This window comes from Myiozetetes cayanensis, unplaced genomic scaffold (assembly GCF_022539395.1).
Source record: "Myiozetetes cayanensis isolate MyiCay16 unplaced genomic scaffold, myiCay2020 scf1, whole genome shotgun sequence".
Taxonomy (NCBI): domain Eukaryota; kingdom Metazoa; phylum Chordata; class Aves; order Passeriformes; family Tyrannidae; genus Myiozetetes; species Myiozetetes cayanensis.
The window spans coordinates 64,460,686-64,481,024 of NW_026086604.1; the positions used below are offsets into that span (position 1 = coordinate 64,460,686).

General features: G+C 38.3%; 1 protein-coding gene across 4 annotated transcripts in view; it reads left to right on the plus strand.

Annotated features, from left to right (window-relative positions):
* Positions 1-20,339, plus strand: part of MOCOS (molybdenum cofactor sulfurase) — a 214,560-nt gene that overhangs the window by 107,429 nt on the left and 86,792 nt on the right. For all 4 annotated transcript variants that reach the window (XR_007630146.1, XR_007630147.1, XM_050326370.1 and 1 more), the window contains exon 5: positions 13,992-14,068. Coding sequence is in view for 2 of the 4 variants with exons in the window: in XM_050326370.1 (XP_050182327.1) it covers positions 13,992-14,068 (77 nt within the window). In the remaining 2 variants the exon portion in view is untranslated. The remainder of the gene's footprint in view (positions 1-13,991; positions 14,069-20,339) is intronic.

Genomic DNA, 20,339 nt, shown 5'->3' on the forward strand with positions numbered 1-20,339 from the left:
GTATGACTGCAGGGTTTTCAGAGGTTCACAAGGTTATAAACTTGTGTATTTATGTTATTTTCATATGCAGTTTCAGAAAGTAAGAGCAGTTGATATTTTGACATATTCATTTACTGGATCCTTAGGAGGGGCAAAAACCTTCTGGGTCATGCAATCATCCTATTTGCTGTCAAAGACACCCACACTGTATAAACCTCTGTTTATACTGAGATTGTGTGCAGAATGAGTGGCACAACTTTGGCACAGGGGAAGGAGAATATGTTGGTTTTGGTTTGGTCCTGATACTCCTGTTGGAAACTGTTTCTATAATCTCATATCTTGCATGGACAAAAGACTTCTAATTTGCAGTCTGTATTACCTTGGGGTCAGTTTGGTCATTTATCCGCATTTTGTCCTGTAGCTGTTTTTACTTCCTGGTTATTACGTACCTTTTCCATCTCTAGACCTACCTGGCAATTCTATTTAACTATGAATTTCCATACCTCACTGAACTGAACACTTTCTGAAAACCTTTCCTTTCCTCTGATCATCATCTACAGTATACCACAGAAAATCTTATCAGATCTTTATTAATGGTGTTCCTATTTTTCTATCTGTAAGTCCTAGCATGATTTCCTATTTGTCGTGCTTATTGACTGGTAAATCTGATGTTTCGGATGACAGTCCTCCAGTTCATGGCAGAAGTTAATGTCAATAATCCCCAAGTGCATAATAGGGCTTATGCATGATGATGTACTTATCATACATTATAGCATATTATACATTTAATCTTGTTTCTGTTTTTAGGGCTTTCAACATTATCTGTTTCTTACTGCGCACAATATACAGTCCCATCTTTGGCACTGACAATATCCAGATTTCCCTTCAGCAGCCTATTTTGTCTTCACATTCCTACCTTTTATGCCAGGATCATTAGTGAAACTACTAAAAGAGATACTTGTCCCAAAAGCAGTGCCTGAGGAATTAAATGGCAAACCTTTTTTAGCTTAATAGTTTCCCTTTAAGCACAATTGCTGAGCCTACTGTAACCTGTTCTAATATTTCTTGTTCTGTAATAGTTTCTCATATGACACTAGAGTAATGTTTTACTGAAATCCATATAAATTAGCTCTGCATTTCCTTTACCTAGAAAAATAATGCACCCCTAAAATGGCAGCCTCTCTGGGTTTGATTTTCCATTGGCAAAATCCATCGGGCTTTTGAACATGCGTTTATTTACTCATTTCATTGTGCTTTCATTCAGAACTTGTTTTCAGGATGTACATAACACTGAGTTCAAGCTAACAGCTTTGTTGTTCTCTGGATCACTCTGTTTCCCTTTCTTCATTAGAAATATTGTGATTTCTGTTTTCCATTCCTGATTTGACGAATTTGCTTACTGGCCTGTGTTATTTGGCTTATGGAGTTTTTCATGCCAGTTTCTTGCAATTCTGGACCATAGTTCATCTCTCTGCCTGTATTCAAGCCCCTTAAAACCTTTGAAGTGAGTTTCCACATCAGCTGCAATACCTTCAGTTTTCCCACTTTCCACATACTTTCAGCCATGAGTCACCCTGTCCTGTCCTATGTTTTTCACCAGTCCTTGTTAAAATCTGAATCAGAGTACTCAGTTAGTATTCAGGCTTTTCTTTCAACTCTTTTCTTCTTGAATAATGATCATAATACTTTTTATTTATAGTCTTTATTTTGTTATATTTGTATGTTATTATATATCATTAATATTTTCTTTTGATTTTGTATAAAGAATAGCTTGCTGTTCAGTTTGATTTGTTTTGTCAGGGCTTGGCTCCTGACACTTTAGCCCTGTGCTTTCTATTTTTCCAACAATAGCTTCCTTCCCTGAGCAGTACTTTTTCTGATTTCATGTCAGCTTTCATAAACAATGCTAAAATCTCTTGTAAGGGGTTTTTTTAAATGGATGTTATTGCTGGAGGCTTTCTCTAAAAGTTCATTTTCTTTATTTCTTTCATACTTTTGGGATGTAAATTCCATACATTTTTGAATCTCAGCTTCAAGTAACTTTAAGTCTCCTCTATATGTAAATATCTGATGATTTTGGTTCAGTTTTCCTGACAAAGTAACTTCATTAATGTCTCATTTGGCCTCAGTCACATTCAAAACCACATTTGAGGTTGCTTATGTGTCTGTGCCATGTAAACTTGTAATCCCTCTAACCAGGATTTCTATCAGTCGTCCATTGTGTATTGTATAAATGTTTGTAATAGCCATTTTTGCAGTAGAAGGTTTTTTTGGGTTTGGCTCTGATATTAAGTAATAATTGAACTCAACCATTTCCATTATCTTGGTTTTGCTTGAAGAAAATTTAAGGTAACATTCATTCCTGTGAGAGTGATAGAAAAGTATCTGTTGGACAGCTTTTTTCCCCTCATACCTACATAACCTATAGCAGAATCTCAGCAACTAGTCCTTCTTATTTTGAGCACCTTGCCAAAGACATTCAAATTCAAAACATTTCTGTTTTCTTCACCAGTGTCTCTCTTACATTTATATGTTTTCTTTAGCACATTTTCTATTTATAATTGTTTTTCTACCACATATTAATGTGGTAGTGTCCTACAGAGGCTCTAATCCCTCCATTTTGTAGCCCACATATTTTGTCTTAGCATATAAACATCTCTGCTTTTTTCACCCACTCATTATCCTGTTTTCTATTTGGATGAAAGCTGGGATGATATTACTTACATAACAAATGCTTCTATGGATATTAAGCCTTTTATTTCTATGCAAGCCTTTTATTTTTATTTCACACTTCTGCTGTTTCTTTACCCTGCTGTCTCCTCAGCTACCTGCCTCATGCTCTCTTCTGTCAAAGCCAGGGATTGGAATCATCTCCCTATGCTCCCTACTTCAAGCATCAGCAATGCTGGGTAACATACCAGAATTTTCCTGAGTTCTTGAAGGAATATTTAGTTAAGATGATCCTTTCTTCTGGATTTGGATAACTGGAAGACCTCCAGAACTTCCTTCAGTTACTGACCTTATCAATGCAGATCCAGGACACCTGTGAAAGCTAAAGCAGGTACCATTGATTATAACATGAACACAAGATATTCCCAGGGTCTCTATCACTGCACTCCTGTTGAAGAGGAGACGCAGTTACATGGAAAGGGTTGTTGGCTTTCTGCAGTATAAGCTGCAAACTACTTATTAAAGTGAGAAGTTAGGAATACTTGCTAATTCAGTATTAATACTGTGGGCTCAATTTTCTGGAGATTTCATAGCTCCCAATATCCAGCCATGGTTGGAAAATCAGTTAGAGTTGGTCCTTGGAAAGAAAAGTTATTTACTTCTTCAACTTTCCTTGTCACCCAGATGCTACTTGTTGACCTCACAGGGTAGTGTGAAGTCTTAGAAAGCCTCACAACTATGCTGAAAAATGAAAGAAAAACATTAGAAGAAATTTGCATATTATAGTCCCAAAGTGGAAAATTATCTTGATAGGTTTTGCAGTAAACCAGTTAATTACCAGGATGCACCTGCTTTAGTGAAGCTGATCTTTTTATGTATTTTTTTTTTTTCAAGCATGAGAATAGAGCAGAAACAGTAAGGTTTTTCCGTTTGAGTTTTGAATTATATTTTTTTGTAGCTGCATCAGAAAAATATAGATATTTCTTTTTAGTTGGAAAGCTATTAGGATAAGCAGCTATGGAGTAAGATGAAAAAAATCTCTATTTCTTTTTACTTTTTTAACTTCCTGCCTTCCAGGAAAAAAAAATTCTATTAAGAACCTTTACTTCCAACTTCTTTTTATTTTTTTGTGGTATCACTATCATAGAATCATAAAATCATTTAGGTTGGAAAATATTTTTAACATCGTTGAGTACAACCAGTAATGCAGCACTGCCAAGTATACCACTGAACCATGTCGATCAGTGCCACATCTACATATCTCTTAAATACCTCCAAGGATGGTGACTCCACCACAGCAGCAGCCTGAGCCAATACTTGACAATCCATTCCATGAAGAAATTTTTCCTAATAGCCAGTCTAAATCTCCTCTGGTGCAACTTGAATCTGTTTGCCCTTGTCCTGTTGCTTGTTACTTGGGAGAAGAGACTGACCCCCACCTGGCTACAGCCTCCTTTCAGGGAGTTGTAGAGACCAGTAAGGCTCCCCCTGAACCTCCTTTTCTTCAGGCTAAACAACCCCAGCTCCTTCCCTTTTCTGCTGGGCTGCTTTCCAACCACTGTCCCCCATCTTGTAGCACTGCCTAGGGTTGTTGTGACCCAAGGACCTGGCACTTTGCCCTGTTAAATCTCATACAATTGGCCTGTAAAGATACCTCATGTTCATGAGAACACTTTGAGCCTCTGTCTTGCTGATAGTACCAACATTTGGAGTTCATTAAGTTAATTTTCAGGTTGCCATGAAGGAAGAGCACATCTTCCCCACATGGTGGCTCAACACAGATTGGTTTAATGTGACTGGCTTAATTCACAGCTCCCATTGCATTCTGCTAGTCTTGGGTATACATTTCCTCTGAAAATTACATCTGGAAAGAATTTTTATTGCTAGAGAAAGAAGCTTTCTGGATGATGTCAAAGAAGTCTTTTCACACACACACCCCAGCTGAGGAAATAAAGTGCTCAGAAGGGTTGCTGAATTCACTTTTATCTGCAGTGGAAATAAAGCTTATGCATTGCACTAACCCGTGCTTTGAGGCACAGACCTTTCTACAGAATGGAGACCACCCATTGGAAAGCAATCATAGGGATTTTTCTCCATCATCTGAGGATACGTTACTGCTAACTTTACCTAAGGTCACTGATCTGGGTCTGCCTCACTGGCACACATCATTAGATAGTGGTATTTTTAGGTGCAGATTTTTAAGAATGAATTCATGTTCAAGTGGAGCCTTTTTGTCTGCCAATTTTTAAATTGTATTTAAATCTTTAGCAGGTCATTACAAAGTTATTCATTATCCCCAAATGTACCTGTTTAAGGATGAAAGATGACATCTCAATCTTCATGAGGAAATAAATCTGTTTATACTGAACATGGACAAATTATTACAGCTGGTCAGATTCTTGCATGTGAAAAATTTACTTCCAGAATGTCTTTCATCCTCTTCTACCTCTTAAGGAGAAAATCAAAGAAAGGGTTTTGAATTTTTGTGAATGATTCACTACTCATAACTGATCAGTGAACAGTTTATGCAAATACACTTTGCAAATTGCTCACTTTAACTATTACTTGGGGTTATATCAGGATATTGCCTTCCTATGGGAAGCAGAGGTGTGAACATTTGAATTATTGATCTATAATCATGGGAGTGTAATGCATTATAAATGGTAAACACTCAGACAGATACAGAAATCATTTGCAATACACTTGCTCACACTGAATTGCTCCTTAATGGAGTTCTTGTTGACATTAATAAGTTACAAGTTAAGATGAATGAGTATAAATTGCAAGCTAACTAGCTGATAGTTGAACATATTATTCTTTGGGACCAGTTAACCAGCAATCCTCATGTTCCTAAAGACCTAAATTTAATATACCTCAAGGAAATATCCCTTTTCAGGATGGAATTTAAAAGAGAAAGATTATTATGTTTCTCCCCCACTGCCATAGCAATGCAATGAAAACATATTGGCCTATTTTGTGAATTTGGAAGGGAACCTTTGGCCAGTGACATGCAATGCATTGGTTGTTTTGTGACCAATGGCTTCTGGTGAGGAAACAAAAAAGTAGTTTTATTATTATTTTACTTTAGAGGGTCCTTGTAGGGGTGAATAGGGTGTGTATGTTATCCCTGAGATATAACTCATTCATTGTTTTGTGATTTAAATGTTTGTAGGCAAAGCTCTTGTATATTTTTTTTAGATATATTGTAAACTATTAATTGTAACAATTATATTAGTAGAAGAAATCCAATTGTATTTAAAAATTGCATATAGCTGAAAGTAATTGTGATGCATATTGTAAGACGTGTGATTCCTACCAAAAGGCAGAGTCCTGAGGAGCTGATAATCTGCAAAATCAGAATGTGTCATTCAGACCAATTTGAGTAACAGACTCAAGGATTGCTAATCTTTTTGGTGCAAAAGGGGAAGATTATTATAGATATACATAGGATCAAATAGAAGTTCATCAAATAATACATAATGGAAGAGATGTACAGGGACATTGGAGAAATAAATATGGATTGACTTATTAATTCAATTTTCTCCTCCACAAGCAGTTTTTAGGGCGCTGGATCTCCTTTCATTGTAGGAGAAACAATCATTGCTCATGCTCATGTAATATAACACTAATAGAGGTAGAAAGGAGTTGCTGATGTGGTGAGAGTAGGTGTGTTATTCCGAGATCTGTAACTTATTACTGCCCTCCTACCATTTAAACTCTTGGCTAACTGTAGCATGCTCCTGTACAGGCAATTGCACAAAAGTTAGATTATTATGAAAGGATAGTTTTATGTTAGCATATATGTCTGTTACAACAGGCTATCTCCTAATTTTATTTACTTGCTTCACTGGCATCCACTGTGTGAAACAAAGACATTTAGTCAAAATGATGTGTGTATCTGAGGTTAGTGGTCTGTGGATCATGTACTGTTCCAAAGAATTTACTAGTGGAGGATCAAAAAGCCCACAGGAAAATGCTTAGTCTTAAGAGATGCTCCCTTAAAGTTCAGCTGTTGGTGTTAATGTGACCAGGGTTTCACCCAGTTAAGAAAGTGACTAACATGGACAAGTAACAAATTGCTAAAATTGCAGAGTATCATCTGTGGGAGACAAAATTGGACAAGGGGATCATGTCCTCTGGAGAGACATAAACACCCTGGAAAGGTACCTGAGGACTTTGTCTCAGGGAGAGCTGATAGAAGTTCTAAAGAGCAGGACAGGGCCCTAAAGGTTTCGTAGCCTAGTAATGATATGTTTTAAGTTAAAGAAAAGCAGAACAAATATAGCTCCTTTTGCAAATGTTGGTTTTTGATGTTAGAAAGCAGTGAGACTAATTAAAATCTGTTCCCCTGCTAATATCAGAGATGGCAATTACTAACCTAAGAACATGAATATGACTGAAAACAGTCTGTTCCTACAACCATAACATTGACTCTGTATACCCTTGGTGCTATTGTCATTCCATAAAATTTCACTTTAGAATAAACAAGCAAATGTATAAAATATAAAAATTGAATTTGCCAAGACAGTTGCTTCATGTGGCAGCGATATGGAATATCTCTATGAGCTGAAAAATAGTATCTGAATGAACTACTTTTAAATGCATACCAAGAGCCTCTCTGTATTGTTGTACTTTTTAATTAGATGAAAATAAATGAATTGAAAAGATGAAAGGAACTCATGTAACATCTCACTTCAAAGGACAGCTCCACTCTTGAGGAGTGTTTTAAAAAAAAGGAAAAAGAAAAGAAAAGCAGCTTATTCAAGAAATATGCATTCTCTATGGATTTGGTTTTTCTTTTACCTGCTTTAGAATCTCAGGAATGACTTCTGTTCATTTGACCTAAATGGAGTTGTTACCCCAGTGTAAAGGAGAGTGGCAGTGGGCTGACAGTGATGTTCTCCCCCACCCTCCTTCATTGCACTTGCATTGACTCAGCAATGCTCTCAAATGAGCAGGATTATTTTTGACCTTGTGATGGGATTTTTATCAAAGTTTCAGTGCTCTGGGCTGTGTCATGGACACAAATTGCGCATGTGCAGAAGTTCCTTAGCTGCCTCCCAAGATGAGAAGTAGAACACCAACCCCCTCGAGTGTATATATATCAGTGCATGCAGCCTAGGGAACCAACAGGAGGAACTGGAGCTCCATACCCAGTCAGAAAGTTATGATATCATAGGAATAACTTAAACATGGGGGGACAACTGGCATGCATGGAGCATTGTGATAGATGGTTATAGGCTCTTTCAGAAAGACAGGCAGGAAAGGAGGAAGAGTCACACTCTAAGTTAAAGAGAACCTTGCATAGTATAGAAGTCAACTACAGATGATGGAAGCTCTGTCTAATGACTGGCTCAAGATGAAAGGTGTCATCTCCAAGGAAGATCTTACAGTAGGCGTCTGCTACTGACCTCCAAACCAGGGTGATAAGTCCAACGAAGCGGTATCTGTGTAGTTTAAGCAAACTTAACCAAATCAATAGAATGGGTGACTTCAGCTACCCAAACAGTTATTGAAGAACAATACAGCAGCTCACATATGATCTATCAAGTGTCTGGAATGTGCGAAGGACTACTTTCTCATACATATATCTAGTGGGTTGACCCTGGCCAACTCTAAGGCCGCTCTATCACCCTCCCTCTGCAACTGGACAGAGAAGAGAGAGAGGGAAAAAAAACAAACAGCTAAGGATTCATGAGTAGAGATAAGAGCTAGGAGAGGTCACTTACTGATTACCTTTACGGGCAAAACAGACTCAAAGTGAGGATAGTACTTATATTTATTGCTAAAAGGATAAGAGCCAAAGAGCGAGAAATAAAACAGTCTTAAAAACACCTTTCCCCCAACCCTCCTTCCTTCCGTGTTCTCCCTCCTCCCACACAGCGGTGCAGGGGGACGGGGAATGGGGGTTATGGTCAGTTGTTGTTTTTGCTAATGCTCAGGGAGAGGAGTCCTTCCCCTGCTCCCGTGGGGTCCCTCCCACGGGAGACAGTCCTTGATGGACCTCTCCGGCATGAGTCCATCCCTTGGGCAGCAGTTCTTCCCAAACTCCTGTCCTGTGGGTCACTTCTCCATGGGGTGCAGTCCTTCACAAATGAGCTGTACCCATGTGGGTCCCCCACAGGGCCACAAGTCCTACCCAGGAAAAACCTGCTCCAGGGTGGGCTTCCCTCTCCACAGGCTGCAGGTCTCTGGCAGGACCCTGCTCCATCTTGGACCTCCCACAAGGTAACAACCTCCTTCATGCATCCGCCTGCTCCAGCATGGGCTCCTCCATGGGCTGCACGGGGGTCTTTGCACCCCGATGGTCCCCCATGGGCTGCAGGGGCACAGCTTCCCCACCATGGTCTGCACCACGGGCTGCAGGACCTCAGCTCCAGCACCTGGAGCACCTCCTGCCCCTCCTTCTGCACTGACCTTGGTGTCTGCATTGCTGTTCACATGTTCTCACTCTGCTCTTCCCTGGCTGGAATTTCTTCTGTGCAACACTCTTGTGTTCTTAAATATGTTATCACAGAGGCTATTGCTCCTAATTGGCTCAGTCGTGGCCAGCAGCAGGAAGTCCATCCTGGAGCCATCTGGCATTGGCTCCATGGGACAGGGGAAGCTTCTAGCAGCTTCTAACAGAAGACACCCCTATAGCTCCCCTGCTACCAAAACTCAGCCACAGAAACCCACTACAGTATATTAGATGTGTCAGCTAGGAGTGAAGCTGGATTTGCTACACACAAACCAAGAAAATGTGCTTTGCAATATCTCAGTTAGTGACAGCCTTGGCCCCAGTGATTACAATATTGTGGAGTTTGGGATCCTGCTGAGCATTCTGCAGGTGAGTAGTAAGACTAAAGTTTTAGATTTTAAAGGGAAACTTTATCACCGTATTCCAGTATTTGAAGGGTGTCTACAAGGGTGGAGATTCTTTTTACAAGGATTCACATGGAAAAGAAGAGGCATAATGGGTACAAGTTAATCCTGGGGAGATTCTGATTGGACACAAGAGGAAGATTTTTCAGAATGAAAGCAATCAGCCATTGGAATAATCACCCCAGGGAAGTGGTAGATTCCCCAGCATTGCCTGCTTTAAAGATTCAGATGGACAGGGTGTTGGGCCATCTTGTCTAGACTATGCTTTTGCCCAGAAAACTTAGACCAGATGATTCTTGAGGTTCCCTCAAACATGGTATTCTATGATTCTGTGATTCTATGCACAGTGGCTCTGTGCCTGTATTTACTTTATCTGGACAAATGAATTGGAAAAAAAACCAAACAAAAAACGCACCCAAACAACTGAACCACTCATCTGCCTGCTAGCAATTCAGCCTTCCCAGAATCTAGCAGCAGGTACTCCCTCCCAAAAACCTAAAAACCATATCTTGTACACTTTCCATATACAGAATAGCTGAATAGCTTATGTTATGCAAGGTATTTCACCACCTCAGCATTGGTTGATTGGTCTTGAGGGTCTTTCTGGGCTCCTGACTTAAGTCAGTGCTGTCCAACACCAGGGTAATATTTTTGCCTTCCACCAATTTTAGCTCTAAGTCCTCTCTTTAAACATGAGTTGTTTTTATAGATCCTAGGCACTTTATTTCCAATCACATCTGTCCAGGCCAAGATTTTTGTCATCATATTTCCATATAAAGGTTACCTGGCTAAGAAGAGGATGACTTTAATCTAGCCAAGATATCACCATTTCCTTTCATGTTTCAGTTGTCCTGCAGTCTGGGATGATGACTTTAGAAAATAGCATTTCTATGCAGAAGTTTAACAGAGAAGTGTCACATCAAGCAGTTGAACAAGAATTCAAGGAAAGACAAACCTATCTCCATCCCTAGTAAGATCCTAAAGGCAGGACTGCTCTCTGTAAAGCAATAGTTTTCTTTTGTGACTCAAAAATTTTTGCTTCTAGAAGCCGAAGTCCTGTGTGACTTGGAAAAGGAGAGCAGCTCATCAGCATCATAACTCCTTGATAGATTTTAGGCAGGCTGCTCTGTTTTTTGCTATACCATGAGTTGTTTAACCAGTTTGTCTGATAGCAATTTGATGTGAAATGCTATTAGCATTTCACAAACACAATCAGCTAAGCAATTGAGCTTATCCCAGACGTGATTAAGTGAGATCAATTATAATAAGATCTAGATAAGAGAGGTAAGCTTCTTGTTTCTTGGGTTGGTATTCTGCAGTATTAGCTTTCGTAAGTATCCTTTATACATCATCAGCTGTAAAACCTTGATTACTACAGGAAATGGCTTCTAGACCAGCATTCAAATGAACATCATCCTAAACTGATTATTCTAACACTGAGACTGCCATAGAGTGGGGAAACAGTTTATTTGAAGTATCAATTGCACCAAACAGAAAAGTAACCATTGAAACCAATGTTTTGCAGTGCAAGAAGCATGTCTGTTTCCAGTCTTAAATACGGTTAAATATTCTGACAGCTCTTTGTGTCACAAGAAGGGAATAGCTGCCTTTAGCATCATGTTTTGCCATGGCACTATTGCTATAACACTTAAGGCTTAATTTGCTAAATATCAGAATTTATAGATGATTCCTGAAAATTTTGACATGAAGTTGCTCATCAGCAATATGTGAGAGTCAAGTCACTGGGAATATTATATATATTATATTTAATATATACTTATTATAGGAATAAGAAATATTCATACTTTTTTAATCAGAAATGGAAAACTGGTAATATATGAAAAGAAGGGGCCATATGAACAAACAAAATACAAGAGGAATGTTGTGAAATAGTCCATGTCTCAATTGTAGAAAGAGAGACGTGCCCATATCTTTGAGCAAATATTTTTAGCATTATTTTCAATTCTTTTGTGGCTTCTGGTTATTGCAATGGAGCTCCAAGGAGGCATTTTTTTTCTGATAGAGAAAGACTAAATAACATGAGTCTGCCAAAACAATGCAGGATGCATATACTGCCAGAACAGTTGTGCTGTTCTGGAGCATAAGGTTTGACCAAACCCCCAGAGCTGTGTTTGCTTGCTTTTTTTCTTTTTGGTGGTTTGTTTGTTTGTTTGTTTGTCTTTGGTTTTTTTTTTTTTTTATTGTGGTTTTTGTTTGGTTTTGGTTTGTTGTTTTGTTTTTTTTTTTTTAAATGGAAAGTGATTCCTAAGCTCTCAACTATTTCCATAAAAATCTTTAAGATCTCAAAGGAGTGACATGGTTCATACATCTCTCCTATTGTGTAGCAATGGATGTACTGTAGTTGTCTGCTTAGTTAATAATCATATCTAATGAACAGAAATACAATTTTTGCCTTCCCTTTTACTATAGGTAAGATTTGGAGGTCTTTGACAATCTAGGCTGGCACCTTTGTTGCCCTTTCAAGAGCTCTTCTACTTTGATACTGATAAGGTTGTTGAGGATTGTGTAGTCTTCTTGATGGGCTCAGCGCCAGTGTCTCTGCTCTGGTCTAGTTCCTATTGTTTTATTTGCTTTGCTGGCCATTGCAACTAACGGAGCAGGCAGGTCAATTCTCCCTCATGATCCTCTCTGTAATCTCTGCTGGCAGACTTGTGGGACCACTGTGATGTTTCCTGGCAACCAGTGCAAGTTTTTAATGTTTTTCTTTATTTAACTTCAAATCAACTGTTAGCCTCTGCTGTATCTTTTCTTCCTCCTCCTTCCACGTTTTTTATGGCTTTTTGGATAGAGTAATGCTTCCCTCCCTGGTCCACAGGTCTCTGTAAAAATATTCCTGGTGGTAGGTCTCTTTCATCACAAGTGGTCATTTTACATTTTATCACTGGCAATCTGTGAGATTTCTTCCTTGAAGTTCAGGAGCACTTGTTTATTGTTGGTAGGCAAGATTGAAAAATTCCTAGGATGGATTCTTTGGCCTATGCTATATTAAAATATGTGAACAGGAGTTGTCTCTCTTGTGCCATTCATCCCTGTAGCAGCCCACCACTTTTCTCTTATCACTTGGTTTATAATTATTTGATGTGTCTATCTGTTTTCTTTCATCACAGCTGAACATATTATCAGATATACACAATACTATTACATTTTCTTTTGGTGTGAACTTTTTAACCAAATATTTTGGAAGCTTTAGATATCTTTCACCTGATGTTATCACTTGCAGTGTTTAAACTATTTGATAACTACAGAAAAATAAAATCGAAATAGGAAAAATTACGGTGGAAGTGAAAGCTGTTATGCTATTCTATTGAAGTTTATTTTAGTAAAGAAAAAGCTTTTGAATTCTGAATTTTGACTTTCTGAATTTTGAATTTTTCATCTTTTACCCTTTTCACAATATATAATTAATTGTGTTGCGAAAAGCTTTTAATATGCATTATGAAAAATTATGCATTAAAAGAAAAAATAATCCCCTGTTTTCTGGTCTAAAATGTGTATGTAAACTGTTTTATTCAAGAGTGCCTCTGTTTTGTTCTATCTTGTCCAGTCGTTCTTCAATGTGGATATCATCAGACCTTTCTGAGAAAGGCACAAGGAACACCAGGTCCCTGTGAAAGAGACCCTGTGAACTCTTCATGGTCAGAGTTTAAAATTAAACTTGAACCATGAGGTTTGGGGCTGTTCTTGTTGGACTCACTTCCAACCATTAACTGTTACAATTTTGGAGACAACTCCTTCCTTCTTACAGACTTACTGTGATCTCAGGTTCAGTCTTACATGGTATTGAGCTCCTTACAGTTCCGACTTGATCAGTTGTCTTCATTATTCTGTGTTCTTTGTGGTGATGCAAGATGAATGGTCACTCTTTAAAACTTCTCGTGGACTGTGGTGCACACAAAGGCTAAATGGAATATATTTTGATACTTGGAGCTCCCTTCTGATCCCTTGAATGCTCTTGTGCACCACTTCCTGAATACAATCTCTCCTTGTAGCTGCACCTTCTTCTCTTGAACTGTGACTGCAGTAGTTCATAAAATCTGACAGTTTTGCTTCCATTTGGTGTTTCCTTTAAAAGATGATGGTAGGGAATGCAACTTTTCCCCGATTCTTGTATAGTGCTCTTGTTACAGGTCAGTTACAAATTAATTTCCAGGAAGAGCACACAGAAGACATAACTGTTAACCATTACTTTAAAAATCAAAACCCCACAAGTAGCCCATTCAGGGGGAAATTATAACTTTCTGTGCGCAAGCAACTGTTCATATGAACCTCTATATCTTTGAAGAACATATTTTTTCTTCGCAGGACACTACAAGACTGGAAAATGAATCCCTAAGGGAAGAGTTCCCACTCTGCAACTTAGAGTCACTGAATATAAAATAGTAACTCTTAAAATAGACTTAAAGTCTGTACCATAGCTGCATGTTTTGTTTACTGTGCTCATTCATTCCATTCTTTAGGTTTGAAGATGGCACGGTCTCTTTTCTTGATATCATTGCTCTGAAACATGGATTTGATGTTCTGGAAAAACTCACAGGTCAGTTAATATAACTCTAATACTGAAAACTGAAGTTCCAGATTTATATACATTTATATCTATTTCTTATGGCTGAGCTTAATTTTCATTTCTAGTTTTACTACCCACATTCATCATTGCAAAGAAGAGACTTCAGTGTAACTGAATTACTCCTCATATTGGATTATTCTAGCCTGGTTTAAGAAAAAAAAAAAAGTTATTCAGGCTGTTCTGGATGTGTAAGACTTGAGAACATCGAGCATTTCTAGTCTGCCTCACACTCACAAAGATGCAATAGGAAAGTAACAGTAGAAAGTAGTGTGTGGCTGAAAGTCGCTGAGTGTCTTGCACTGTTCGATATCTTTGAAGCCCTTAACATGTAGCTAAGACTAAAGTCCCAAATAAAACTTTAAGCTGATCTTCGGGCCAGAACCTCTATGTGAAGAGCGACACTCGTGCCTTGTTTACTTCAGGGTAGCCTCCTGCTTGTCTGACTCGGCACCCCAAAAGCCTCTCTGTGTTTGCTGCCATGTGGCAGTGATTCTCCTGAAAACGGTAGGAGATGACACCTGGCCAGGGAATCTTGCACCAATGGCGATGCAGCAGGCTTGCATCATGGCATGTTTTCACATGTGGAATGTGCCAGCCTGTTCCTGAATGTGTTTCAGACTCGGGTATGTGCACACTTAATGGGTGAAGTCTGAACCTCCCATTTCCAGTGCACTCCTTGATTTCCTATATAAAAGCCTAAAGTGGATCCTGATGTAAAAGAGGCATGAGCGCAGAGAGACACTATGTACTTTTCCAGTTAGTATAATTTTAGCTAGTGTCTGTGGTTTATTGTCATGATTTATCTGAAGGATTCTAGTTTCTTCCTCACAGTGCAAGCCTTCTGCAAGGAGTATTATGTTAGATTCTTCAGGTCTCATTCATGTGGAAATCAACAGCAGTTTTCATACACTTCAATAGGAGCTCCAACAAGTATGAATGTGGCTCTACATGGAGACCAGGGATCAGAAACCAGCCTTTAGTACATGTTCTTATGGTATAGAATGCTGCTGAAAAGTGTGCAATTTTAAACAAGCACGTTCCTCTGTGGACATTGGTTTAATGTATAGGAGCGTTGCCTGCCATAAACATGAGAGTTGATGATAGCATCTCCTCTATTGCATTTCTTATCTATCTAAACCTCCTATTGGTACCTATTTCAGGTAAACAATTGAAAAATCTCTTAATACTAGGTTGAGAGGAACACTTAGCACTGAACCTGAATAAACTGGATATCGCTGGAGGACAGGGTAGAAGACAGGCGTGAATAAATAGTATGTTGAGACCTTTCAGTTGCCAAAAGTGTGAATTTGGCTTCAAATTTTCATATTTATAATCCTTTCATAAAACATTGAAAAATATTTTAGGAATATTTCTATTTTCAATCTAAAAATGCATTTTTTCCCACTGTACTAAAATGTAGAAAAATAAGGAAAGATGAGATAAACTTAGACAAGAAGAAACCTGTATGGAGGAGAAATTTGAAAAATTAAATAACAAATGGTTTGACAAATGTTGGACTTTTAAAACTTCCGCACTGCTGGTGTAGTCTGGATACTTTTGTTGGTCAGATTCTGGAGTGCCACACTGAAAAAGCAGAAGCAACAGCACTGCCTCTTTACAGCTACAAGAGACCAGAGTAACTTACAGACATCCATAGTGGAAGAAAAAAAATTGAATTCTGTAAAGGCTTTTAATCACCACATGATCCAAGAATTTCCCACAACGTCAGGCTAGTACCACACCATTATCCATGACCTAAGATGAGTTAAACTTGTGTTCCAGATAAGTAGAAACTTTCAAAGTCTTCATGATAAAACTTATGTGATTATGCTTACATGTATGTGCATGTAAGTACATTTCCATGTAATGTGTTTTAATCATACAGAAGGGAGATCAAACAAGCCACACAAAGGTGGTAGTAAAATGTGGCATTGACTATAGCCATGTCTGGGGTTTTCCACCATAAAATACATTTTGTGTACTCACTTTTCAAAGCTTATGTGAGGGGTGACTGCGGTGCTGCAGCTTTCTCAGCCCTGTCATGTCTCTTCTCTGGCCCTTCCCTGCTGGCTGTGAGACCAAGGCTGTGGGGGCCCTGCCATGTAGCACCACTGCCTACAAAGGGGTCTGTGCTGTCCAAGGCAGTTTATTTGCCTGTCCAAACATTCAGGTCTTCAATTTGCATGGGCACTGAATATATCTGTGCCTGGCACAACTGATGCAACAACAAATTCAGGGCTTTGCAGATGCCATTTTCCCCTCACCATCCTTTTCCTCCATGGACATCACTGAGAACATGGACTTTTGCAGGTTATTTAATTTCTGTCAAAGGCCCACCATTCCCTTTGAACAGAGATTGTTAGCATTTTTGTGTATATGACAGAGCTGTTGTCTGCTGTAGAAGCACTTCATAATCCAGAAGATTTGCAGATTTGTTTTAAGGATCTTTAAGAATATTTCTTCCACTTTAACTGTCAGAGTTTTCAGTGGCAAAATGCACTGTAAAATGTGAATCACTTCTGAATCTCACTTTGCTGTAGCTGCTGGAGCACTTGCTTTGCACTCCCCGAACGCAATGATTCTCATTCTGGGTTGGAAATAGCCTGGAGTAGAAATAAGCAAAATAAACAAAGTATTGTTGTTATTAATTCTGTCCTAATATGTCATAAAAACACTGCTGAAGTTTTTTTGGGATGTACTGTATCTGGATTATACCAGTGTAATTACTAGAGATGGGGAGGGAGATCACTAATGGAAGGTTTCAGTGTTAGGCAGTGTTGTGAAGCATACAGACCTGTTTCTGAGTCCAATACCATCTGACTTGATCCCAGAACTGTATCAACTTCCACTTAACAATAAGACACATTTTATGCCAGAGTTGCATCATGATGTGTGGGTATTTAAACAATTTCAGAGGTCTTGCATCTATATGATTTTTAAACTTAACCTTAGCTGGTATGTAATTTTATGAGTAAATTTTCATCTGTTTTAAAAATGAAACTAAGGCATATAATTTTCATTTAATTGTTGCAAGGTGCATGATAATTATAATGTCAGTTCAGGAAACATTAATTTTCTTCAGAAGGAAATATGCATTGGAAAAAAATTTTAAATGCAGACTAAGTCTCCTAAGGATGATAAATTGAAAGTTGTTTTTAAATTTGCCAGATGCTTGATTGGTTGTTGGAGAGTAAAGATTATGTTGGCTTTCATAAAGGCAATTGTATCATACAAAGCAAAATGTAGTGCAGGATGTTTTTTTAACTTGGTCTTTGGAAATTTTGGTGTGTTTTGCCGTGTAATAATTTTTACTGTCCTCTGTTACATAAAAAGGCTGGTTGCATTCAGTGATAGGATGTTTAGCAGTCTGCACTTAGTGGTACTGCTCAGATTTTCTTGTGTGTTGTGTTTGAACACCTAGGGTTATGCAAGCCATCCAGTTTAGGGGCCAGAAGAAAAATTTTCCTAAATCAGATTGGCAGAGATTACTGGGATTTGTTCTGTGTGGAGTTTGTGACTTCATCTTACCATTGTCTGGCCATGTCACCTAAACTTTGACCATGGGTGTGAGGCCTGTGTAGTTTGCTGCTTTCATTCATAATTTTAATGGATTTGGAGATTCCCCTTTAAAAGTCATAAGATTAAAAATGACATTAATACATGTGTTCTGGCATGTGATATACAGGTGTGTTCAAAATGGATGCTTCATTTTGGCTGATGTTTAAGAAATTCTTCATTTCGGGGGAAAATCTTCTCTTGCTTTAAGAGAGAGAAGGAATCATTGGTGAAATTTTTACCTTCTCTATGTCAGCCATTTGTGACAAGATATACTGGAGCATAAAACAAACATGGGCAATACTAATTGTACTAATATCTTCACCTCACTGCCTATAATTAACACCTTTTCTAACTGTACTTGAGATTGTGTGTTGGGGGGGAATTCTAAGAAAATGTGGTTGATTTGTTTACAATAGCAAGAAGATGCTTCATCCACATTCTAAATAGGTAAATACAAACACACTAAGGGGAAGGCATTTTAATTTCTGGATCAGAAAGAAAAGTTTGACTTCTAGATGTGAAGGGAGTGCATAAGAGCTTCAAATCCAAAGGTATTCTGATCCCAGATAATGATACTACTGGTATGCAGAAAGACAAAATTCTCCTTTCATCGATAGTGAGATGAACTGTCGCTGATGTTAAATTTCTGTGCCAAGATGAACTTGGTTTAGAGAACAAACAAGGATGTTATTTCTTTACAGCTTAACAGCTCTTGCTGCTAGCATGTTATGTCAATCCAGGTTTTCCTAGCTTTCTTTTGTGACTTGACTAATGCAAACTAGGCATCATTTGTACCCTTGAAAGCAGAGCAGAACAGCTAAAGCATGATTTGAGAAGCTTTGAAACAGTGAGTTGACAGAAGAAATCCTGCCAAGGCTGCCTTTAAAGAGTTTAATCTGTATACAAGGTTTCTTTCTGAAAATTGCTTTTATGATTTTGGCTTTTTAATAGTCACTTGCTAATATTGATGTGGATTGCGTTCACAAACTACCTAATCTGTGAAGAGGCCAAAATCTGTGAAAGAAAGGAAAAGGTCATTCCTCAGAGCTGTAGAGATAACCCAAAAAAGGTAGTACTCCATATTAATGTTTTGGGTGGTTTTTCTATAATATAGATAGAGAGAAAATGTGCTCCTCAGGAAATAAAAGAAGGACAAGATGTCTTTATTATAAACTGAACTGATGAAGAAAAGGCACAGCACAACTAACAGAAAATACACCAATGGCAAGAAATAATTGTTCTGTGTTCAGACAAAAGTTAACAAGACTTCTGTAGTAAAGGCATTTAGAGGCATCCAATGTTATTACACGGGAAATTTTCAGCAGGATCTTTTCAATGCTTGGGAGATTTTGGAAAGAGGAAGCTGGAACAGCTAATAACGGAGGGATCTGTGCATGTGCTCTTGCACTGGCTATGGTTTGCTGAGGAAAGAAATAGCAGGGAGCATCAGTGTTCAACACTGACAAGATTTTTACTTGATCAGTGGTAACTGAGTTCTTGAGTTCTGCAGCTACTAAGAATGTCTCACTTTGCAGAGCTGTGTATATTACAGGTCCCGAATGTTAAAGGCTACAAGGAGAAACTTGAAATAATTTTGTTTGTGGGGGCCTTATGTGTTTTCATATGAAAGGATGCTGGAGTCACTGATCTCATTTTTGTCACCAAGGGAGACTTAACCGTATCCTGTTGGCAGTAGAAGAGTCTCTTGTATACCAGTTAGTGTGTCCTGTGTTTGCCTTTTGTCATTCATCCTTCTTTATGTGTCTAGCCTATCCATCTATATGTGTCTAGTTTCATCCCTAGATGAAGAAGACATTAGTCACAAGTATTGTGTATCCTACTAGTTACCATTCCATATTGTAGATCAGGTATTACTTCTGAAGCGATTGGAACCTGTAATAATTAAGACCACTGCATGTGGTTGCTTTTTGGAATGATCTATTCACCTTCATGCAACTGCTGGTTAAATCATTACAGGAAAAAAAAAACCACAAAACAATAAGATATGGGGAAGAAATAGAAAGAGAAGCATTTGCACAGGAAATAAGATAGATGAGGAACATGTTAATATCCTCAGCTGAATTGTGTTGTGTTGACTTAACTAAAGCTGGCAGAAATGCCAGAGAGACAGTGAATTTATAAGAACTATTATTCTGTACTATGAGGAGTGGCAAAATTCACTCCTACACTGGTTGTTCCCAAATACAGGTTTTAACACGGAAGTATGGTCATTAATTGCACATTCTTGTCCATTTTCTGTCTCTGCTAATCCTTTTTTTCCCAGCCCTGACTGGTAGTATCAGAATGTGGACATCCCCATTGAGCTGGGCTAGCTATGACTCAGATTTGTTAACGAGCTGGCAAGAGTAGAGTTGTCCATATGTTGTTCAATTTCTTTGTGGTGATCTAACAAGAATGATAAAATTTTGAGCCTGCTCTCTCCCTGTCACTGAAATCAGGAGAGGTATCTTGGTAGTATACAACCAGGAAAGCAAGAGGAGAGAACATTTAATGAACTACAGTGATTAAGCTTTTTTAATATCTAATCCATTTATTTAGTTGAAAATAAACCATTGTGTTCCTAACCAAAGATATGAACTTTTTTTTTTTTTTTACAACAAATGACTAAGCAATCAGTATATATTTTTTATTACACTGTTTATGAATCCTAGCTTAAATCATG